The sequence below is a fragment of the Acanthaster planci genome, linkage group LG17, assembly GCF_054643075.1.
Source record: "Acanthaster planci isolate LZ-2023a linkage group LG17, COTS_SCS, whole genome shotgun sequence".
NCBI lineage: Eukaryota > Metazoa > Echinodermata > Asteroidea > Valvatida > Acanthasteridae > Acanthaster > Acanthaster planci.
The window spans coordinates 12,950,545-12,974,905 of NC_141793.1; the positions used below are offsets into that span (position 1 = coordinate 12,950,545).

At 40.8% G+C, this 24,361-nt stretch overlaps 3 protein-coding genes across 5 annotated transcripts in view; 1 reads left to right on the forward strand and 2 right to left on the reverse strand.

The window, feature by feature from the left end:
- Window positions 1–342: 342 nt before the first annotated feature.
- LOC147796366 (uncharacterized) lies at window positions 343–6,841 on the reverse strand. The gene is made up of 3 exons (XM_087148317.1): window positions 5,712–6,841; window positions 4,872–4,965; window positions 343–3,458 (listed from the first exon to the last, which is right to left on the reverse strand). Exons 1-3 carry the CDS (start codon window positions 5,853–5,855, stop codon window positions 2,473–2,475), a joined length of 1,224 nt encoding a protein of 407 aa, XP_087004443.1. The 5' UTR covers window positions 5,856–6,841; the 3' UTR covers window positions 343–2,472.
- Window positions 6,842–6,981: 140 nt separating this feature from the next.
- On the reverse strand, window positions 6,982–10,479 carry LOC110973535 (uncharacterized). Its single transcript, XM_022224417.2, has 3 exons — window positions 10,057–10,479; window positions 9,549–9,642; window positions 6,982–8,656 (listed from the first exon to the last, which is right to left on the reverse strand). Exons 1-3 carry the CDS (start codon window positions 10,216–10,218, stop codon window positions 7,632–7,634), a joined length of 1,281 nt encoding a protein of 426 aa, XP_022080109.2. The 5' UTR covers window positions 10,219–10,479; the 3' UTR covers window positions 6,982–7,631.
- Window positions 10,480–11,654: 1,175 nt separating this feature from the next.
- Window positions 11,655–24,361, forward strand: part of LOC110973573 (partitioning defective 3 homolog) — a 73,792-nt gene continuing 61,085 nt past the window's right edge. For 2 of the 3 annotated variants that reach the window (XM_087147914.1, XM_087147915.1), the window contains exons 1-2: window positions 15,903–16,092; window positions 16,314–16,787. In XM_087147914.1, coding sequence (XP_087004040.1) covers window positions 16,668–16,787 — 120 coding nt within the window. In that variant the 5' untranslated portion in view covers window positions 15,903–16,092; window positions 16,314–16,667. Of the gene's footprint in view, window positions 11,889–15,902; window positions 16,093–16,313; window positions 16,788–24,361 lie in introns of those variants that run through there. The other variant, XM_022224479.2, reaches the window with a different exon arrangement.

Genomic DNA, 24,361 nt, shown 5'->3' on the forward strand with positions numbered 1-24,361 from the left:
CGTCGCGTCGTACGTCGTGTCGTGCACCGCGTCGCCTATTACGTCGCCTGAAGCACGACGGTACGACCCGATGGCACGACGCAAGGGAGCCGCCGTCCTGACTTTTAGAGTGATCTATCTCATGAGATCTGTCGCACAACTCCCCTTCTTGACTTGAAAACATTTCTCAAAACTCATCTTTTTCGCGCTTCTTTAACCTCGTAGCCAATCATGTTATAATTTCTGATTCTGTATTTCTTTATTTAATGTGTAAAGCGTTGCAATACCAGTTGGTGTAAGAACGCTTTATAAATGCCTAAGTTATTACAATCATTCAGCTAATGAATCAAACAGGTCTGGGAATTTATGAACAAACAATCATGATTTACTGAGAAATCCCTCTCTAAACAACTGGGTATTAAGGAGACTTTTATCACCTTGCGGTTGATAAAAATTCTTGTTTAACTAAGAAATTCATCTTTAAACATCTGGGTCTTAATTATCTTAGGAAATCTGTGTAAACTGTGAAGTTAATTTTGACAATACAGAGATTACCAATGCCTAAGGCAAATGTATACAGTTAACTACAATAAAAAAGCATAAGTAGGCAAAATTAAATTTCCGTTTTAGACACCAGGCAGGGCCAATTTCACAGCACTACTAAACAGCACGAAAGCTGTGCTTAAAAGCTGTGCTTTATATGTTAAACGGTAGCCGCAATGAATTTTCATAGACACAAATTTCTACAACTTTGTTTACTCTTCTTCTGTGTATGAAGACTTCCATTTGGTTTGATGCACCGAAAGGTGCACTTTTTTAAACAATTAAAATTATCCATGCTTTCCTGGAGAAACGAGGGCGCTGTTGCTGTGATGTCACCCAGGGAAGACGTGGTTTATTGCACAGGTTTTTCTTTTAAATTATGAACCCAGAATTATTAAGTCTTCCTGGTAATGAAACCAAAGATTTTTCAAAACTTTCCTGGGCACTGTAGCCAGTAAGCCTGAAGAAATCTGTAGAGAGGAAACAGTGAGAAGCAGGTACAGTTTTAGATGTGGGAGGAAAACCCCAGAGGAATATTCTGGGTAAAACCCACAGAGTCAGGCAGGGACTGAAAACTCAATCCACATGTAGACCGAACCGGGAATGGAACCTGGGCTGCAGAGGTGGAAGATAAGAGACGAAGTACTACGCCAACCTGACTCCCCAATTTACTCACTGAAAACATTTCTGAGAAAAGCATTGATGCTCACTTATTGATATGCACAAAAACGACAATGAATTAGCAAAGCAGAGATGTTCACTCCAGAAAAATCTACAAAAATGCATTTTTTGTGTACAATTATAACCAATGAAATATTTAGGCTTTAATCCTGGGAGGACATCACAATTTTGCTCATGAATGTGGAAATTCTAATTAGCATAAAAACTAAACAGGGAAACAAAATACCCTTGGAAATATTGTTGAAAATAAGTTGAGAAGTTGAAAATGAGGTCATCTGAGACACAAAGGTGCATTCTGAAGGTTTGTTTAAAACAAATTTATTGCAACTACCCTTTAAGCATAATCTCACAATTCACATTATCTTACATTTGCATGCGCCTCGCAGAGTGCTATTGTATGACCCTGATTAAAGCAACATTTCTTCCTGCAGGGTCAAGCTTGTCTGATGTGCTTACCGCTCTGGTCTCTGAGAATCACATCAAGCCTCAACTTAAATCAGCGCTATGAAACTGAATCGAGAAAGCAGAAGTTAGGATTATTTCTTCTTCTCGGGTGGCACGACGTCCGTTAGATTCTGAGCAGTCAACATGATCAAAGTTGCCTAAAAGTGGAGGTCAATTTGCTCAGAGATACCAAGAAAGACCGAGGAATTGGTACTTTCGTGGAAAACTATCGGGGAAATCTGCAACGAGGTACACCCCGAAATCAGCGGAATCGGAAAATTTCGGGAACGAGAGGAGTTAGTCACATGACCTTTGCGGCTACAGATATCTCAAAATATTCGGGATCTGAAGGTTTAGAAAGCAAACTGTCAACACTGCTTACTGGAGTGGGTCCAAATTATTCAGGCAAAACACGAGCATTATGAGCTCCAAGCTGGACCAAGAGAGGATGCAATTTTCTCAGCGATGGAGGCTCCGTTGATGCGAACTGTTCTTCGCCGGTTCACGACGATTATATGAAATGCACGTGTTACAGTCGCGTCACTACCACCCAAAAATGAACACTTCCCACCGATGAGGGGGTGCTACTGCTCCAGGCAGATACGGAAGTCACAGCCTGCTGGTTGTAGCCAGTTCTCACAGATGTATACAGTCGCTCTGTTCCATCAATTGGCGTTACGGCCGTGACTGATACCCATATCTTAACCAAAACCAGGATTTAGCTCCACTTGCTTTCATGACTGAAATCTTCATAAAAATAACATTTCATTATTGTGACACATGACATACGGATAATGGGCAAGTTCTCGGGTAGTCCTTTTTTTTCTACAAGAGCCAGAGCTTGCATTGCTCGAACATAGTTTTCTTCAGCTCATGTCCCGCCAAATAAGCAGCGTGAACAAGGACTGTATCGGTTGTGTAATTGTCGCATTTCTGTGTCTTCGAGTAGTATTTGGCACAAGGAAAGTTGATGTCTTTCAAGTGCCTGACACGAAGACCTCGAATTCGTCTAGAACTTATGATGGTGTTCATGACACGTTGGTCAAGTTGAGGCTTCTTCATTTTTGCCTGGGTTGCCATGATTTGTATCCAGTGTTTAAGGAATTTGATGGAGGCTGCCGTGGGTTTGTAGAATCCAATACCCGCGTTGTAAGCCCAGGGAACGTCCTTTGGATAGGCGACATCGAAGTCGCCTTGGAAGTAAGGAAATGGGTCCTTAAACCAGTAGGAGTCGCTGTCCACGGAAAACACCTCAAAACCCTTCTGTAAGAAACCCAAAATGTGTCCAGGCCTCCGGTTGACCAATTTCACGTAACCCTTGACACCGAAATCAAAAGCCTCTTGTTTTTCGGGCATGTTCGTTAAATCTGGCGCCTTGATAATGTGCACTCCAGGCTGGCGAGCGGTGAGATTGTTAAATGATGCCTGATCCTCGGTGATTATGGTAATGTTGGGACGGGAGCCGGCCTTCTTTATGCTTCGCAGCAAATTCTCGGTGAAATCCTCAAAGCCTTGATTAGTGACCAATAGAACGATTCTAGGCGGCTCACTAGATGGTCGGGCTTCGTGACTGGATGAGGCTGAACCTGGCTTGGCCAATGGCTGCCTCAAGGAGTCTTTCCAGGCTTTGTGATTGGAAAATGCTTGACCTGGCCATCTCGTTGAGTCGTTTCGGGATTTTGATAAAGACTGGTTACTCGCAGCTAATGGCCGTGATGAATTGTGATGTAGGCTGTCACGTGAGCTTTCGAATTGCTCTCTTTTTGGTGGCAGCTGGTGTTTTGCAGGAACGGCTGATTTGCTCAAATCCGCTAGAGTTACAAAAAAGAGACAGATATGATTACTGCTAATGATTAACCCTAACCTCCCTCAATCCTCAAAAATCATATTACTGCAACTCAATCACTTGATACTGTAACTGTGGATCTCAGCAAACCGTAGTAGCTTTGAAACGAAGTTTGAGTATCAATTTTCTGAATGACTCCACGCTCAGCACGGCAAATAGCGACTTATTCAGTTTTTAAGGGCGAGTTTTTACTTCCCGATAATGGTTGATTCTGAACAACCATTATCAGTGAACAAATCACTGTCGAGAGGCTAGGTGGAATTTTCATATGTCCACTTCACTAACCTGGAGGAAAAAGCTGGTAATGATTTGATTTTAATAAACAAAGAAGGGAAAAATACGACTAAGGAAAGTAAACTTAGCAGTTGTGAAATAAACCTTAGTACGAACAACATCGAAAAACTTGTAAGAATTTGGACACACACGTTAATTAATGAAAGTGAACGCTATTTTGGCTGGAATAGGTCGGGAAAACGTCTACCTGCAGTGCAAAGATGGTCGGTAAATGCAAGTTGTCTTCCCTGGTTTATTTTTACATATTTAAGGAACATTGTCATAGCAGTTAGTGCTGGTAATCAGGCCGTTAGGAAACTACTCTCATGAACAGTTATATAAACTATGAAACTCGGCCGTCATGTCAGTCAAATATGTCTTTACAAATACGCTATAGACAGGCAAGTTATTTCCAATATCGTATGGGGGAAGTTAAATAAAAAAAAAAACCTACCGACATCTGTCTGGCGAGCCCTCCCCCCGGACGCCGTGCGCCGGGCATAATACATCGCTTTGTTGCTTTTGCATTTTGTGTGGTCCTTCATTTGTGCGAAATGAAATCGTGATTGAACAACGTAACTGAACACGGAAGCTTGAAGCCTGTAACCTTTCGTGCATATGTTTGTGCGCTGCATAATAGAAGAATGTTGGTGGGCACGGTCGTCAAATCTAAAAATATTACGGGTTGAATAAGCTAACCTGCTCCACGAATGTCAGCAATCTACCCTTACTAGAAACTCAATGTTAAGGATTACAAAATGCTACCAAAGCATACAAGCGATAAATGGAGGCCGACAATTGGTAACGCCCCCACATTTTCAAAGGGTGTCAGGAGCTATCGAGAAGACAATTACAGATGAAAAACCGAAATTCCATTTTCCTGTATTCGATATTGTACGGTATTTAAAAAAAATTTTTTTCAAGAAAATCTGAGCCGGTTAACTTAGTAGGATGTTTGAAATGACCCATTTCAGTCAGTGAATTGTCACAGGGTATGAGCGATCTGTAATAAAGAGTTCTCTTCTGAAGGTTTGTTTTCATGACGGTACTGCAGGTTTTTCATGGATGATTTTACTGAGTAAGTTTCAATTTGTTAAGTACTTACCATTTGCAAATATGAAAAAAACTAAACAACCTAATACCAAATAGACGAAAGCTGTCGATTGCAGAAGGCTTTTCACTACTGGCTGATAGCATAGCTGTGGATGAAAATGTACAAATATTCAGGTAAAATAAAGTAATTAACTTTGGAAAATTAACCCAGACTCTCCTCAAGTGTTGTGTAAAATTGTGCTTAGTTTGTACAATATGTCGGCAGAGTTGTACTGACTCTAGTCAAATACTCGACTCAAGTCCGACTCGAGTCACAATTTTTAGCCACTCGACTCGGCTAGAGTCCCAACGTGTAAATGACTTGACTCAACTCGAGTTTCAGTGACAAAAGGACTCGACTTGAATCTTTCATGGAGACTCGACTCGAGTACAAGCTTATAAGATTCGAGTCTCAAAAAATTAAAAGCAAACTTTTAGTTGGTTATATACCTGTCACCTTAATTTATTTTCAGTATGTCTAAATGAAAAAAAAATACCAAAGTATGACTTACATGTAGTTGTCTCTTTATTGTATTTTGTTTTAAAATTTTTGACTCAAATTGACTCGAGCTCGGTATTTGACTTGACTCGACTGCACAAAGTGGTTCGATTCGATTTCTTGACTGAATGACTCGACTCGAGTCACCAAACTTTGTGACACATCACATCACTGTGGTCGGCGACATCACCCGGTACTTATTTATTATAAACAATAAATCAATCCACAACAAAGACCTGGTTGTTCTCATTGTTGATTCGAATTTTTATGATGGAATATTAGCAAAAAGTCAGAAAAGTTGCAAATATTGGTAATATCATGCCAAAAGATGAACCCAATTTCATCTACATGTACCTGCGACAGCCGGACAGACACGGGCAACTGGCGAGTGGAAGAGCGTACGTACACACGAGGCCTTTCTCGTAGTTCGACTTTCTTCATGATAACCACATGCTTAACAGTCGTTGCGGCGTGTTGAATCTCCAGGGGAGGAGGCATGTTTGTCTTCTACCGACTCTGCTAATTCAGGCCCAGTAATAAAACTTTGGAGAAGAGATTTTCGGGGTTGGATTGCTTTTTGGATCAGGAAATGTGTCCGCGTTTCCTCATATGGCCCTAATCGCCATTACGATGCGTCGACAACGGGTTTTGTATCTTGATTGGCCGAGAGCTAGTCACATGCACGACGGTCATTATTTCCGCAAAAATTGCGGTACAGGGAAATTCACTTTAGGCGACGAAAGTAGCGCATGAATGCGTATAAAAAGCACCAGCATTTCTATGCATTAAAAGATAAGTTCAGCAAGAATTCCTGTCCATGACGGGCCCTCGTGGATGAGTGGAGTTACGCTACTCTCTCTGTAAGCACCTCACTATAACGGCGCCATGTACATTGTACTTTTAAAGAAATATTCACATGACGAAAACAACCCAATATAAACAATACACACCATGTGGTAGCATTATCACAACATAATGTTTGACTATTCGTGTACTTGCCAAGTGAACCTATCAGTACCGGTGATGATCAAAATAGGCTACTGCCTTATGTGTATTAAAGGGTAGATGTAATGGAAATGTTCCAGACACAAACTTCAACATGCTTCAGTTTGTCCAAGGAAACCTCATTTTCAAATTTTGTTCCACCATTCCAAAGAATGTTCGGCTACTTTTTGGTTTTATGTTAATGATATTTCCATATTAACGAGCAAAACTGCGTGCCATCCCATCCCTGGAAGAAAACCTCAAGGTAACGTTGGTTAGTGCACAAAAACTACTACTTAAAAAATTTGCAGTTTCCTGGAAGGCATAGATAATTTTAAGTGCTTAAAAAAGTGCACGTTCAACGCGTTTAACATAACAGAGGTGTCAAATTTTTCTCATTAACTGAAGAAAAGTCCAAAAATTACAAACCAAGTTGTGTCTGAATAAACGTTCATTGCAGCCACACTTTAAGAATTACCTTCATACCTTCAGGGAAAATTTTCAAAATGCTGTACATCAACAGAACGTATCCAAGGTCTTACACACAGAACTTCGAAGGTAGTCATGTCCCTTATTGAATTTAGAAAATCGGTTGAAAAGTACGACAAAATGAGAAAAAATAAAACAATTCATAAGAATATGGAAGGACATCATAACGACGTTACATTTTATTTTTGAGGAATCATTTCCCAGAACCCCCCCCCCCAAAAAAAAAACAGGTTGAAAAGAACTGGACAAAACTATAGCTGATCGAGCTCAGGCACATTACCTACATAAAAGGAAATTACAAGGTCCTATGTAAGGATCATTGAAAAAAATTCCATTAAAAACCAACCATGAAAAATATACAAACGGTGTGTTAAGCCGAGTGCAACGCTTAATATAAAAAAGAAATGAAAACGTTTTTTTAAAAAAAATGAAAACTAACCATAACAACTGTCGCATCGTCATAAAATAAACTACAGCATATTCTTTGCCCCTTTGCTAAAATTTGTAACAAGTAACGAGCAAAAATTCTTTGAGAATAAAGTCTCGGTATATCGAGCAGTAATTTCGACGACTCTAATGAGTGATTCATGTCCGTGGGGAGAGGGGACATCGAAGCCGCGTGCGATGAACCGGCTATGGCTGGCAAGAACACACGAACCTGCAGAAGCCATTGGCTATTTCTTCTGTTACGAACGTGTCTTACTGCATATCAGGACTCAATGGCAAGTGAATACAGTGGTCGTGTGATACTAGAATATGCTATTTTACTAAAATCCAAAAGCCATTATGATTTATTCTTTTCTACAAGAGCCAGAGCTTGCATTGCTCAAACATAGTTTTCTTCAGCTCATGTCCCGCCAAATAAGCAGCGTGAACAAGGACCGTATCGGTTGTGTAATTGTCGCATTTCTGTGTCTTCGAGTAGTATTTGGCACAAGGAAAGTTGATGTCTTTCAAGTGCCTGACACGAAGACCTCGAATTCGTCTGGAACGTATGATAGAATTCATGACAAACTGGTCAATTTGGGGCTTCTTCGTTTTGGCCTGGGTTGCCATGGTTTGTATCCAGTGTTTAAGGAATCTGATGGAGGCTGCCGTGGGTTTGTAGAACCCAATACCCGCGTTGTAAGCCCAGGGAGCGTCTTTTGGGTAAGCGACATCGAAGTCGCCTTGGAAGTAAGGAAATGGGTCCTTAAACCAGAAAGAGTCACTGTCGACAAAAAAGACCTCAAAACCCTTCTGTAAGAAACCTAGAACATAACCTGGCCTCCGGTTGATCAATTGCACGTAACCTTTGACACCAAAATCAAAAGCGTCTTGCTTCTCAGGCACGCTCTTTAAATCTGGTGTTTTTATAACGTGCACTCTTGGTTGGCGAATGGAGAAATTGGTAAATGATGCCTGATCCTCGGTAATTATGGTAATGTTGGGATGGGAGCTGGCTCTCTCCATGCTTCGCATCAAGTTCTCGGTGAAATCCACAAAGCCTTGATTAGTGACCAAAAGGACGACTCTTGGCTGCTTGCCTGATGGTCCGGCTTCATGATTGGATGAGGCTGAACCCGGTTTGGCCAATGGCTGCGTCGAGGAGTCGTTCCGGGCTGTGTGATTGGATAATGCTTGACCTGGTTTCGTCAATGGCCATCTCGTCGAGTCGTTTCGCGGACTGTATGCCATTCCCAACCGCGATGCATTCGACAAAGGCTGGTTGTCCTGAGCCAATGGCTGTAAGGCGTTGTGACGTAGGCCGTCATGTGATCTTTCGATTAGTTCCTTCACTGGTCGCAGCTGGTTGTTTACAGTAATGACAGACTTTCTCAAACGCGCTAGGATATAAAATGAACGAAATTATGATTATCACCAAAGATACATCGATCGTGACCACATTACAGATACTCTAACGTGGGATTTCTGGCTACTCAGAGGCTGCTGTATTGTTTTTCAGTGTGAACAGATGTTCAGACGGCGAAATGCAGCTAATGCAATCAGAACAGATGCAACCACATTGTTTGTCTCAGGTCAAACTCTATGAGCCTCGAGCTGGACCAAGAGAGGGCGCAATTTTCCTTGTGATTAACGCTCCTTTGGTCCGAAATGCAATTCACTGGTTCACAAACAACTGTGAGATTATGCACGTGCTACGGGCACGTAGCTACCAGCAAAATGAACACTTCCGACCAACACTGATCCTTTCAATCGCTGAGGGTTATTTCTGCTTGAGGCAGAATCACCTCTGCATCCAAAGCATTAGTGGGCAATACTGTGCGGACCTGCTAAGTCCACTTCATTAACCCTAACCCCCTAGGGTGTATGTAAAATCGTATTGAAATTGGAGGATTTGGGACTGTTAGGCTTAAAGTGCGGTGAATGGCTTAACAAATTTTAGCAGTGATTGCTACTCATGACAAACCCTTTGCAATGAAAAACTTGGACACTGCAAACACGTCATCATTTCATCTACAGGCTTTTGTACCATTGGAACTTTAAATTTATTCTCATCAAGATCATTTTCCAGACTAACTAATCCTTATTCAAAGCCATAGAAACATCATCTCAGTACGCTACATCCCAAGCATTTCAACATTTGCGTTGTAGTCAGTGACCTGTCGGATATAAACGACACTCTATGTCCAGCTTCTGGGAACTATCACACAGATATGATTGACTGAGCAAAATTGAGACAATGTACAGATTGATTGGTCAAGTACATGTACTTACCATTTGCCAATATGACAAAAACAAAACAACCCAACACCAAGTAGACGAAATTCCTTGGATTGAGGATTCTCTTCAGTGGGATCTGATAGCATAGCTGTGGAGGATTAAAAGAATATTAAGTAAATTAAATTACCCAAACTCTAGTCCACAGATATGGACAATGTGCATGTTTTGTGGCTATTTCTTGGGGTGAATCTAATTTTTGCAGATTTTTGGTGATTCTGTGAGGTGTAAATCGGAGGAAATTCGTCACATTTCTCTTAAGGTACAAAGAGTTTCACAAACGGACATCACAAATTTTTTTCTAAGGTGGTGTATCAACCACCAGAGAGTGAAAACATGTTCTGGAATGTCAAATTTAAGGGGGAAAATATTGACGAGTTTACCCGGACATAGACGCTTTCAGCCCATTCTCATAGGGTTTCTGCACAGCGTGTCAAGTGATGTTCACAGATGAAACTCTTTCCATTTTGCGCAAAAATGAGAGTCCAACTTCATGCAGGCCTACCTTTGAGTTTGACAGCCGGACACACACAGGCTGCCGGCGTTTGAAAGGACCTATGTAGACACGAGGCGTTCCTTGAAGTCTCACCTCCTCGAGAAAAACTCCATGCTGACTGATCGTTGCAGCCCGCCGATTCTCCCGAGGAAAATACGAAGGAGGAGGCATGTTATCCTGAAAAATTGGGTCTTGCCGGTACTGGACCGTCGTGACATCCGACACGCCGGGTGTAGGTTTTTCGAGGGATTCTCTGGGACATGGAGAAATGGAACAGTTGGTATGTTGCAACTGCACAGGATATCAACAAGCTTTCTCGTCGCTGTAGCTGTGTACTCAAAGCTATGCCTTCTATTGTTCCATTGCTTTGTCCGGGATCTCTTCTAAACTAGCGATCCGTGAAAGTATACTGTAACCCAGCCCAGGTCGTACTGGGGAGGATTTTCTTCATGGGTCAGATTTTTTACAGGAACAGGGTCAATGAGGATTAAACAAATTAACAGGACTGCTGTCACATCGGATAATTTTCTTTCCAATGGCACCACACACAAACTGTATGTGAAAAAAAATCTACAATGTAGATTTTGACTCCTTATTTCAACTTTACTCAACAGTTTTGCATTTAACGTGACTTGCATTTTGATGACTAAACGCAACAAAAAGGTTTGAATTCAAAGGAGGGGCAAATTTGAGACATTGTCGAGGTTTCAGAAAGGTTCAGTTCGGTTCTTGGCTATGACCTTTTTCTAAATCTGGCTTCGTCTACCGGGATCGTCCCCGTCATAACATAAATTTCAAATATATATTTTCAGGGGATAAAGAAAGATAGTCCCTATGTTGGTCAATGGTCAGACAATGGACAAGTTGATGTCCCTGTAGTAGATTCACTGGAGGTGGCCTGAGCAGGACGGTCTCGAAGCAGGGTCCTAAACTTCATGAAACACTGCCCTCTAGGCTAGGCGAAAGAGACGAAACCAAAAATTGTCAACAGCTCCCTCTATTGGATCCGCGTCGGCAGGAAGCAAACTTACTTCAGGCGAAGCATGCAATTCATAACATACAAGACCTTTTCAGATTCAGATTGTATATGTTGATTTTGGCTCAAACAAGGCTAAAGTACCCTCCTCGCGTCATTAAAGAGTGGGTTTTACATTCTTTTCTAAGGACTGAATCAGGAGATTTTTTTTTGCAATTATACCACCCTGGCTTTCCACAGTTACTCTGCTCTTGATGGTTTTTTATCACGGATGTTGTGTCTCTTGCCAACTTCGTACCGACTGCTTCCGGAAAAAAAATCATAAATAGAAACAGCTACCCACATGCAAAATACGTCATTACACCACGGAGGCAGTTCACGTGTGCTGAATCTTGGATTTCAGGTCCTAATGAATATTGAGTCACGATAACTGCACATTTTTACGCGCTTCATGAATATGCATTATGACGTCGAAGAAACTGGAACAGTGACTGGTTCTCACTTGCTTTTCTCGTGCATAATGAGGTAATGTCAGCAAGTATTTCGGCCAATGGCTGGCTCTCATCGGCGGGTGGCAGTGTTGTCACCAAAATCTCTAGAGGACGGCTCCTACGATTTGTGTTAATCTAGGCAGCTAGCTGCATGTGGAAATCTGCAGTATCGATGTACCGAGGACTGCGACCGAAATATATCGAAATTTATCGCTGTTCGTCAAGCTCGGATGAGAAGCCCATGTACTGTATCGAATTGAAAAGTAACACACCTCTACAACGTGCCTCTAGTTGAAGGTTTGTGAATTTTAACTTACCGTGGATAAGGAAGGAGAGCAAGAGATTTATTTCGAGTGAGTGAAGTGATTGCGAAGGTAAGGCAGGTACCTCTTTAACCATTACAGTTAACCTGTTTGTTGTGATTAAATGTGACTAACTCAAAATTATGAAATAACGAAAGATTTGCTTGCAGGTGGAATTGGCTGAAAGAGAGGTTACAGTGTTATTGGATACTGCTACTCCATGTGAACTTGAGTGATTTAGTTTTTATTTTTGAGCATTAATATTGAAAAAAAAATACCGTCTCGAACATGACGACATGTTGATGAGTATGACATCGTGCGAGCATGGAGAATCGGGATAATTGGTTGCAGCATGGTTGTGGTTTGGTTTCATCCCTTACCCGCAAAAACGTCATTCTCCACCGTGTTCACTATGATGCCAAACTGTGGTCCAATCATGGAGCTATTTTCCATGGTCTAACTAAAACGGTGGAATACGTGGGGAGGGTTTTGTTAATGTTACTCGGTAATGTATGTCAAGAATGCCATCTTGAGTGGGGGCGCCTTTATCCTTTGGCCTAACCATTCCGAATGGCGTATACAGAGATCGAGAGTTAACATAAGTAAATAAGTGTTAATGGAAGACCGGAGTGCCATATGAATACAACATGATTGAACTTTGAAGCATAGAGCAATATCAATCCTTAGGCTTTAATTAATTCTCCATGGTTACAAGCATAAAGCGCCATGCAGCACGCAAATACATCTTATATAATGTCTCACCCGCATTGGTCCTTTGCGTAGACCATGCGTAGACATGGTCTACGCGATGATTTACTTTAGAGTTTTAAAAATTAAGTCGGAATGCGCCACCCTTGTTCTCATGTTCCATGGTCGGACTAAGTTCACATATCTTAGCGGGATTTTAGTGGAAGTGGAAATGGCGCCGTTCCAAATCCAACCAAATTTAAGTGATAATCCATTCGTAGCGTCCTCCCTAGACTGGTAACGGGGAAGTCATGGCACCAACCCGGTCAACAACCGTCTGTAAATCTCATTACCCTCCAACGTGTAAGGCTGACGATGACTCGATGATGGCCCCCGTATTTACCTTGAACCTAGAAGCTACACAGAAACCTGCCATCAGACTAGGTGAGCTAGCAAGTAAGTATATAGGCACATAGAAAAATCCAAGTCTGTTGTTCCGCCTAAGGCTTGAGGTTATCAAAATGGTTACTATAGTCACCCTTCTGCCTTAAGATGTATTTCTTTGCACTTTCCCTGAAAGAGTTAGACCGGATTGGCAACAACTGTCAGTCACTCCATATTTGAACCTTAGGGCAAACTCCTTAATCTGTGATGACGTCATGGCATTCCACACATTTCTAATTTTGAAATTTCAAAGGGCGATGATTTGTGATAGGTGTCTTCTGTGTCTTCGTTGGAGCTCTCAAATTGTTGGTGCACTAGGTGGGATGGAGACGTTCCAGGAGTAGGGAACGCACCAACCAACCATCTTGCCTGTCTCCTGAAAGCATGACCACCTGTTACTTACCTAAAACCAGCAGAGCGAAAACAGATTCGCCGATAACGCAATAATGTTAACGAGTTAACGAGCGATCATTTTGTTTCCGTTAATTAGTCTCTCTGTGTGTGGGAAAGCTGTTACCCGTCGACAGCGAGATAAACATGTGGTCCGCAGGAGATAAACAGTTACCATTTCTGGAGTTATATATGAAGGGTAATGGAGATTCAGTTAACGCTCACAACCCCGGGCAAATGCCTTTTGTACACGCATTTTCTACCTATATAGTCCCTACAGTTTGATGTTTCGCGGATTTTGGAGAGGGACACCCTTTTGCTGGAACATTTCTAGCACAACGATGGTGCACAATTTTTGTGGATTATTTCGGACCACAGATTCGTGGGTGTATGTAGTTTAGAATAGGATTGAGGTTCTAAAAGTAGCCGAATACAATACTTAATACCCCTTTTTTGGGGGGGGGCATGAAGCAAGAACAGACTGAGACTACCATACCAATAAAGTTGTACACCACAATCGAACTTCTTGGGACGGGGGGGGGACAGGCAATCTGTCACACCCACTCCCCAGCGGTAATCATGCCCGTATAATTGGACAGTTGGAACGTACCGTAAATGATTGGCTATCGTGACCTCCCTGGGTCTTTAACGCTCGAGGCTCGACCGTGACAGGGACCAGGGAACAGGCCTTCACGGACAGACACCTTACCGATTTATCATAGTTTTTGTAACCCCGTCTGTCGGCTAACCTTTATAATAATGGACATTGTGTTCTGCCCCTTACCATATTGATTTGTGATCAGAAAAATTATTCAAGAAAAAACTACAAGTGATCTCATACATGCATGTCAGAATCTAAAGTGCCCCCGAATGTTATTCGGGCCACGATAGGACCGTGGCTGGTTTACTATGTCAGAGCATAGAGAAAGAACAGTCCTTTCTCTATAGTCAGAGGGAGTGTTCCTAATCCTGCAGTGAGATAACGATGTTCTAAGCATGATGTACAATTAATTCTGCTAATTATATATAATTAATTCTGCGTTGTGTCAGACCAGTGTTCCAAAGTATATTTTCTTGGAATGGCGGAATATGTCTTTCCTAGGTTCTTCCCTGATACTGCATCTAAGCAGGGGGTCCTTCCGTGATGTCTTTTCTCGGAAAGACGTCTTCCTCGGATATCCTATCTCAGAAAGGCCTCTTTCCCTATTTACTCTTAAAGTTAAAGACGTTTCTCTAAAATGGTTTCTATGAAAGACGTCTTTCCACGATATCTTGTCTTAGTCATGATCACTTGAACTTCAGCTGCTGTAAAGTGTTTGTCTGTGATATACTATCTTGGAAAGATGTCTTTCCGGAATGTTCTAGCTAAGAATGGCGTCTTTCCGTAATATCATAAATGGGAAAGACGTTTTTCCTAGTTATCTATCCCTTTCCAAGATATCATAGAAAGGCGTCTTCCCCAGTTGTACTACACCGTACACGTCCAAAAATCAGGGTATTCTGTCTTTCAGTGATAATGTCTTGGAAACGTGGAAACGCACATGGTCACTTTAAACTTCCGCATCTTTCTCATCCGCGGGAGTGAAATATTTCAAAAAGGGAAATCAAATTGCGGATTTCAGAAAGGGTTGACCATTTGCGCAGAGCAATGAGGCAATCGTGCGAATCGACCGATCGTGTCATATCATTTGTGGGTTATTCAGCGTTGCTCTTCTGTTTTCTTTCTGTCATCACGTCATAAAAGCATACATGACTTGTGCGGATGAACTCTAGACACCTTGCAACTTCGTTTATTTATAACTCGTTTATTTACAAGACGGCAAGGCCAAATCGGCCTTTGTAGTTTCATAAAGGCAAATTAAAAAAGAAACCAAAAAAGACGTAAGAAAATAGCAATGGAAATTCATGTGAGAATACCGAACAGGCACCGAGGGGGGGGGATCAATCATTGCATATTTTCAAACCCACGTCTAAAGTTTGCAAGCCATCTGAAATGTAGAAACCCTGTCGAGGTCTTATTTGCGTGTTCGGTGAACAGAAATTAAAATGCTTCAACAACAGCCACAAATACAGCTCCCTCCCGTAAAAAATTCCTGGATTGGACCCTGCTGAATGTTTGTTTATAGACATGAGTTTACACAAGGTGTATGTTTATGGATAATTTTAAGCAATTCATGTTTTTTTTATTTTAATTTTGTCCTTTTTGTTTCATCTTTTCTTGTCTTTTTGGGGGTTCTATTTACAATTTTGGTGTCACTCACGGCCTGCGCATTGTGAGTAAAGCGCCCTCTTTGTTATCAGATGCGCGTTTAGACTTTTGATTCGGGCTCACGGGGGTTGTAAAATTGGGTGCCTTGAACTAATATCATTTAAATATTTCAGTGCTCATTTCATTGTCAAAATATTATTTTTACTGCGTATATTCAATTTCTCGAAGGATTTTCAAGCAAAGAGATAAACATGGTAGAGTGCAGTACTTTAGTTTTGAAAACAGACTCTTCCCCTCCTGTCAGCGGTATCCTTCGTCCTCCCCGAAATATTGAATGGTATAGTCCACTTACAACCACATAGCCGGCCACAACGAATGTCGGATGTGGTAATGTTTTGAGTCAAAACGTTCAAAATACCACCCAAATTTTCCCCCTTTTCCGTCGAAAAGGTGTTTGAGTGATGAAAGTTCGTCATAAGTAGGATCGAGGTAACTACTTGGGGAAGAAATGGAGACATTATTTGAAGTATTTCACTCAAACTACTGGTGAGTTGTTCGCGCCCATCTGTGATTTTTGTGTCCCAAACTCGTGAACAGTATTTGTTACGAATCCGGTTCAGCGATTGACGTTATTTGTCTTAAACAGTTAAGTCGTATTTTATACTTTTGAGCGCGATTTGTTTGATTTTGACTTTGAAACCCTATCCCAGAACATCCATGAGTATGAAAGCTGATATCTGGTGTCTTAATGTTTACCTTTTTCGCAGATTTACTGGAGGTAATCCGATTAATGAATGCGTGACACCGACGCAGAAAGTTTTACCGCTTAGTTGCACCGTGATCACTCGTGGACCTTCGCCGGTGCAACAGGGCCCAACCACCGGCCTGTGACTCATCGTTGAAACACGCCGCGCCCGGACTGCCCACGATAAAACTATTAATTAGCCTGCCAGATCCTGGGACAGTTGATGAGTATTTCTGGACTTCTTTGCATTCGAGTGAACAATGTGTTGACAGCTTAAGCATACATGTAAATGTCATGACGAGTTGGTGAATTTTGGTGAATTTCGTTCTTGGTTTGGAACATTGATGTCACTTCATAATTCACTCGACTACAAACCATGAAGGTGACAGTATGTTTTGGAACTGTCAAAGTGGTGGTCCCCTGTGGGAGTGGGGACCTCACTGTTGCAGAATTGATGGAGAAGTCGGTCCAGAGATACAAGAAAGCTGCAGGAAGGGTAAGTACATGTACAATCAGGTATTTGAATTGCAGTCTTTGCCAGCAGAAATGTGTTGCAGTTCGACAGTGAAAGTTCAAACTCACAAATTATTCAAATGTGAGTTTATTTTTTTTAAAGAAATACCCAATAACTCAGTCACACAACAGTAATATCTAGCAGGTGCTTGTGTATCTTTTGTGCACTTCATTATTGCGTGTACCGTATCTTCATGTACATTGGAATTTTATGTCCTAAAGACTGGGTAATTTTTAGCTAGCTATTCAGTGCCAAACTGAAAACTCTTTTGTGAATGTTGGATTTTCGGTGGTGAGTGTAGTGAAGGACACAGCATTCAGCATTATCTGCAGTCAGCATGGATTAGGAATAATGTTGTGTGTAAAGTGCAGGGATAAGTGGATAGAGACATTCCGTAATAGGCCTATGCGCTATATAAGAACTGAGTGTTATAATTGATTATTATATACAATGGAGAACAGTTTGCATGCTTGGTATGTGGGAAATGTGAATTTGCTGTTGACAGTTCCAAGCAGGTTTCCACAGTAACGACTACAGTGTCAATGATTTCTAGGTTTGAAGTTCAACCTATGTTGAACCATGGCGGAATAAAAAAGTGCGAGTAACAAGCACGCTCATTTTGAACAACGGGAGAAAGAACGTGCCCATGTACATGCACTTACTGCACAAGTCTGCTGGAGGTTGAAGTCCATTAGTATGAGATATCGGCACTTGTCTGTGTAAAAGAATTATGCACCACTGGACTTAAAGAGACATGAATACTTTTTGTAAAAAGTACCAAAAAATGATAAAAAATGTACTTTCTCATGGAAGCGTGATTATCGTAACACCAAGTTAGGAAAACATTTCAAATTTTTTGGATATAAAAAATTATGAAATTGTGAGATTTCATGGAGTCCCGTTATCATGCAGAAAGCCAAAGCAGGCATTTGCTTTAAATGTTTCGTGAAATGCATTAGTACAATAGTTTGCAGAATGATCATTCTAGTACATGTACATGTAACGTTTGATTTACTGACCATCTCTTGTTTTGATGGAAGGGCATGGAATGGTTCAAGAAGGAAATGGTATAGGCCTGGTCTTAAGTACCCTACATGGACATAACGTTAACAATAACATGAAAGTTAGTATCACAATTTGAGCCTCAGATCTGAACAGTGATGGTAAATTCATCAACCTTGTCATGAATTCATGTTCGTGCTTTTAAATTTAATTAAGTGAAGAAATCCTGCAGACTAACAGGTGCGGTGTACGCAGGTGCAGTGTGTGCAGGTGTGGTCTGTGGTATGGAGGGCACACTAGCTCATTGTCTGGTATTCCTGTTGTGGTCAGTGTCATTGGACAGGGCACTTCATTCAACTTCAAGCTCAGAATATGGAGTTTGACTCTGTCTGTGGAGGACCTCTGGGGCAAATGATTGGATTTTGAACCCTTGGGAGATAAGGGGGAACAAGTCATACTAACTGGAGAGTTGACAAGCTGCTGTCCTGTCATGAAATCCTGTGAAGTACTTATGTAATGTCAGCAATTTTTCAATCTTTTTAAAGCTGAATTGGACGGAAATAAAGTCAAAGCCCAAGCCAAATGAAATTCAATACTTGTAGAAGACCCTGCCTGTATTGTGTGGAATTTAAAAGTGACCCAAAAGTTGGGAAATGATGGAAACCCATGAAGTGATACAAGCTCTTGTCTTCATCAGGCTAAATTTATAGTTTATGATAGCTTGATTCTGTACAGTTTTTGTGGAAAAAAGTGTTAGGCAGAAAAGTCAGTTCCTCCATTTCAGTCAGCAGTGAGGAAAATGAAAAACACCCACTTTGTTCCTTCTGTTTGAATGGAGTGGAATTAAGCCTAAGGAAAAGCATAAACTGAAAGTTGACATTTTCATGAAATGTCAAATGGTTACTTCGCGTAGTTGTTCCCAGTTGAAGGCCTCACTAACAAAGGCTTGTCAAATGAACATAAACTTGCTACCAGTCTAGCGTACACATGTCATGTACAAAACAGTGATGGCCACATGATGCCCTGGATTCCTAGCTCTGTAATGAACATTATTCCTCATTAGGCCATGTTGATACTGAAAGCAAAGTTGACTTTTCATTTTGAACTTGTTGAGGGCATCAGTGAAAGAATAAATGAAATTTTCCAGACAAATTATTAGGCCCACCTGTTCACTCTGATGAATAAACTGGAATTTGTGATAAATGTACTTGTACATGTCTTAGTGTTTTATATGTAAGATTTGAATAAAATGAAAGAGAGGCTTGCATCCCACAAAAATCCAGAGTCTGATCCCATCCCATTCAACTGTGAACAATTTAGAATACGGATACGAGGAACAAGATCAACAGTGGCTTACTCAGGGCTAAGATCCATATATGGCAGACAAATAATTTGAAGTACATTTGAGGTGACTAGGATTGGTGGTTTATTGCCTAAGTAATGGTTCTGTGAAAAAGGTTTTTTGTATGAAGCATGTAATTTCCTGTGGTTTTATTTCACTTCCATGCTCATGCAATCCTGCCTGCCCACCTGCCTTACACTGTTCCTGTGTTTGTGTTACCAAGATTTGCTTTAATGCTTCAGTGAACAAGCACAGTCTAAAGGGGCATTGTGCGTACATGTACATGTATGCCTCAACCAAATGTGATGTGTTTATTGGGACTTAAAAAGTGATTTATTACATGGAGTTTAAAGAGATAAATTTTTTTATAGTTTTTATTATTTGAAAAACATGGTTTGATGGGGAAATACTAATGCATGCACTGTGCATGCAGTGTTCTACATAAAATTCATTTTTTTGGAGCAGCTTTTCATAATTTCAGGAAATGGGACCCACCCATTTACATGTACCTATATGGGTAGTTTCAAATTTTTGCGTGTGAAAATTTACCCCCAAATTTCCTTCAGTTTACCAACAGTAAAAAAAAAATTAATGGAAAATGAGCAGTGAATTACATGTACATGTAAGCCCTCCATGATCACTTTTAAAGCCAGTGTGGAGAGTTCTAACATTCTGCTTTTTGGTAATTGTTTGGAATAGGTAGCCATCTAGCCATTTCATCTAACCATTGGTATTTTGTCTGTAATGGCACAGCACAAAGATAAACATTGTGGATTATTCTGCAGCATTTTTGTAAACAAAGCTAGGGAGGTCACCACAGGTCACCACATGGAGATACTGGGCTTCCATGTGTACCCCTAGTGTGTAGGATGGTAACCGATGAGGACTTTTATGTACATGTACCGGTATGCTGGAGTGAGCAAAAATACAATGTAGAGGGCTGTGAACTTGCGTAGTGCAGAAAGAGAAATGTGTCGGTAGATGTACATGTGGAGAAGAAAGTAAAGAAAAAGGCCAAGCTTACTTGCATGTTTGTTTGTGTCAAGGCTGGCCAAATTTGCAGTTGCGTGTTAACTGCTGTACTTATGTACACAGCATTGAACAAAGGGGTTAGTTTTAGGATGGTCTTTGTGAGAATGTGTCACCCCTTCACAGGATGAGTTTACATATAATTACTTCCATTGCCTGTTACATCTTAATGTCTCAACCCTGAGCATTCTCAGAAGGCTATGGGTGTGCCCCTGTTTAGTGACAGCTCCTCTCAGTCTCATTAACTAAGGCGATGGTGCTCAAACGGTCTGTGACTCAGCAGATGCTGTCTTGTCATTATTAAACTCCCTGTGCAGGTGCGCTCAGCTAGCAGGTTTACATGGTGTCTGAAATTCTCAGGAGAAAAGGTTCCGTAGTCCTTAGTTTCAGACTAGCAATCTGTAACCACACAGCGTATGATGTGATCATGCCTGTCGCTGTACAAGCATTAGGGAGAGGAGATGGAGAGGCTATGGGACGTTGATAACGGTAGATGCGGATGATTTTATTACACTCATCGCTCACCGAAAATACAAGACGAGACTTGGGTTCAGTGAACAAATCATGATTGAATTGTGGTCTGTCTGTCAGCATTCAGTTTGGTGAAATGCTTAAATTACGGGTAGAGATCTTTACCATCGTCTGCCAAGCAAATGCCTACTGAACAATGAATGTTAAAAATACATCCATGTTCCAACATTCATGTACATGTGTATGCAGATGTGTAAATTCTTATGACATAAGCACTGACAACGAACAAGCACATGTTGAGAATGAATTTCAGTTCCATGTAGTACAGTACAGCGTGCAGTACATGTACATGTGGTCGAGTTTATTGTAGAGTTTATTACCCATGTGGAGACGCATTCCAGTAGCTGTGGGCTGTTGAATGGTTGCAATGCATTTATTTCATGTCACTTGGAAATTCTGTTTTGTTGAAAGCCTTGTACCAGTGTAATTTGTAATTTTCACCCCATGGTGCACTATTAAGTGACATACTGTTAGTGTACCATCTAATGACCTTGTAGTCTTGTTCACACAGTGTCCAGGTTTGCTGTGTGGTAACTACATCATACATGTACATGTATGCTACATTGTACCTGCATAGTCAGTGATACATCAGTTCCTGATATGAGGGACAAACCGATTGAAAGTCCAACGTATGTGTCACAATACCTACCTGCACCTTGTACGAAATGCCTACAATTACATGTCATTGTGAACTGGAACGTGTACAACTGTATGCATATGAATTGTACAGGCAGAATGATGAAATATCCCAGGTTAGTACCGGTGCATACACATGTATGATGTACATGTACCGCTTGGTGTACATGTACATGATGTACATGTACCGGTCAATGTACATGTATGTACATGGTAGTGCATGTGGAATGGTTTTTTTTTTTTAGAAATAAATGGTCTGGTTAGGGGTCTCAGTTTCCGTAACTTAGATCTGTAAATGCCATCGTTTCTATTGATGTGCTCGTAAACTCGCTTTGCAATACATACCCCCCCTAATGTGAAAGTGTACATTTGAAAACAAATAAGAATCCTAATTATTAAAGGGTAGGGTATCTCTGTGTGACGTCTGTGCTGCTTGTCCTTCTAAAAACTCTTGGAGAGTACTTGAATCAATATGTTGCCCCTTTAAACAAATTTGAGTTCACTCTGGGTGTGCTATACATACATGTACAATACCTGGTATTCCATTGTCATTGGTTTCTCTAATCCCAGCCTTGAATATACATCTTTAAATCTCAATGAAAAACTTGAGCAAGTAGGATAAATTGATTTGAACGAGATGGTGACCCTGTTGAAACTCTTTGCTTGAGGAGTCGTGTCGCTCACTCCAAAATAAAAAATGGACTTGAAGAGATACCGGTACCTGTATTGTAAAGCACGTTTTATTTTCTGTAATAAATTTGACCTCCTCTGACCTGGCCTTATGTTGTTGATAACAAAATCCCAGAGTACGCATTCTGATTGCAGGATTCTTTGTTGTATGTCTAGGGAGAGCTGGTTGAATCAATGGTCTCATGGAAATGCATGCATAAAGGTGTTTTTTTCCCCATTTGTATGTCAAAGTTCAATCCATATTTGCATACGTTACTGGTGCAGCTGTCGGCCGTGCTGATAACTGTGAAGCGACAAGCTGCGGAATAGAATCAGGGCTTGATTTACCCAGTGCACGCATGCACCAGTGCATGTAGATTTTTGCTTCTGCACGTACACGTAGCTTTTTTACTGAGCATGCATGACGTGCATGTAACTTTTTAACCACCAACATACTCATTTCCCGCATATATTTACCAATAAGTGGGAATAAGAATAAAGTTGGTTGAATTCTTGACCAGATAGTGTACAACCGTGCTATTTCTTTCTCCCATTCCTCACAGCAGATTCATAATACATGTACACACCTAACCTTATCTTTGGCTTATAATCCTTAAATAATTGCTATATACGGGAATATGTGCTATCGGTATTTGCCAAATTATGGTGCATGTAGGTTTTTCCTGGTGCACGTAGGTTCTTTGCTCAACATGCAACCAGTGCATGCCACTTTTTGGGGGGGTAAATCAAGCCCTGAACGAAATACGTATTCAGTCTATGGATTTGGTTATTCAGAGTTTATACAATATGTGGGTGGTTGGAACAGATGAGAAACGATGACAGTATGTACACACATAATGCATGTACCTAGTCCAAACTTACATACATGTAGGCGTTCATGTATACATGTACATGTACGTACTGTGCGTGGTCCTTGACTCCATCTACACATATTGAGTGTTTGCCAGAGGCCCAAGCATTCTGTTTCATAGAGTATTTTTTATAAAGGTGTGAACCCTGCATATTTATATATCAAAACATGCATTAATTATTGAACTCCAATTTACTTGGTGGCACCGGTAATGTCATAAATTATTTGGTTTGCTTTTCGCTGACAGGTTTTGCTTTCCTGGAGAAATTTCCAACGTACAGCACGTACATGTAATGTTTTGTAGAATAATTCCTGAAAGCCTGCATTGAGTTTGCGTGTAAAAGAAAAAACCCTGATGGCCATGTTTGCAATTTGAAATATCAACAACCACGCACTCGAAACTAAAAATTGAGTAACAGTACATGTTTAGCATTGTTGGGAATAATGGAACTTCTAGCTACAAGTACATGTACATGTAATTAATTGATATTCTTCTATTGGTACTATAAAGTCCCCCCCAAAACATGTACAGTACAGTAGTTCTGTTTTCCACTACGTACAGTGTACATGCCATGTGAAAACTGAATGGAGGTCATAAAATAATGTTGGCACCATTTGATGCTGATTCAGTATCATTAATGGTAGTGTTGTTAACCGGTTAAAAGTAGAACAGCAAGAGAGGTCACCTGTCATTTGTTTCCAATGACATGAACAACATTTTAAAGGGCACTGTAGTTGCAAGTTCCGTATAGTGCATACTATACATGTACGTGGAGCTCTGTTGAATCTTTGTGCATTACAAACAACAACAGACTCATTTTTTCCCTAGCTTAATTCCCTTTTAAAAAAAAATTTCTGCCCAATGCTTTTAAGGGAAATTCAGCAAAATACATGTAGGTTAGGTCAAGAAACAGGAAGCTTAATTGTTGGGGGGGGGCTTACATTTAGTTTGGCCCCCCTCAGGATTTTGGTCTCTCTTAGGGCATGGAGGATATTGGCAGGAGTATATTGAACTGATCTCCAGGAAACAATATGTAACAATTCAGGAAGTTATTAAGGATTATGGAATCCTGTAGGTTGAGAACCAGGAAGTTAGAGATACGCTGTAGAGCAGACAGGAATATTGGTGCTAACGGACAGGCTCTGGTGGAGTTTTTTTCCTGGAAACAACCTATTGCATCAACATCTTATGTGTCCATGTACTGGTAGTTAAACCAGTGTGTTAAAACTTTTTAGCCATTTTAAATATACTGGTACATGTACAGGTGTTTGAATTTGTGTCACATGACTTTCAGGCTAAGTTTACTAGTGATACAACACATGTGCCGTAAACTAAACATCCATCTACCATATAATGGCATGCCAAATCAGACTTTCATATTCAACTCTGCATTGCAACTGTCAATCTCATAGGCTAATTGGAACTTTTTTTTTCAACTGTAACATTTACCATTCAACTTTTAAAAAAAATGGCAA

Excerpts from the sequence above, each read along its gene's own strand:
- LOC147796366 (XM_087148317.1), bottom strand. The coding sequence starts at position 5,855 with ATGCCTCCTCCCCTGGAGATTCAACACGCCGCAACGACTGTTAAGCAT. Across the intron at positions 4,966-5,711 it reads TGTCTGTCCGGCTGTCGCAG|CTATGCTATCAGCCAGTAGT; the intron begins GTACATGTAGAT and ends TTTCATCCACAG. Across the intron at positions 3,459-4,871 it reads TTTTTTCATATTTGCAAATG|CGGATTTGAGCAAATCAGCC; the intron begins GTAAGTACTTAA and ends TTGTAACTCTAG.
- LOC110973535 (XM_022224417.2), bottom strand. The coding sequence starts at position 10,218 with ATGCCTCCTCCTTCGTATTTTCCTCGGGAGAATCGGCGGGCTGCAACG. Across the intron at positions 9,643-10,056 it reads TCCGGCTGTCAAACTCAAAG|CTATGCTATCAGATCCCACT; the intron begins GTAGGCCTGCAT and ends AATCCTCCACAG. Across the intron at positions 8,657-9,548 it reads TTTTGTCATATTGGCAAATG|CGCGTTTGAGAAAGTCTGTC; the intron begins GTAAGTACATGT and ends TTTATATCCTAG.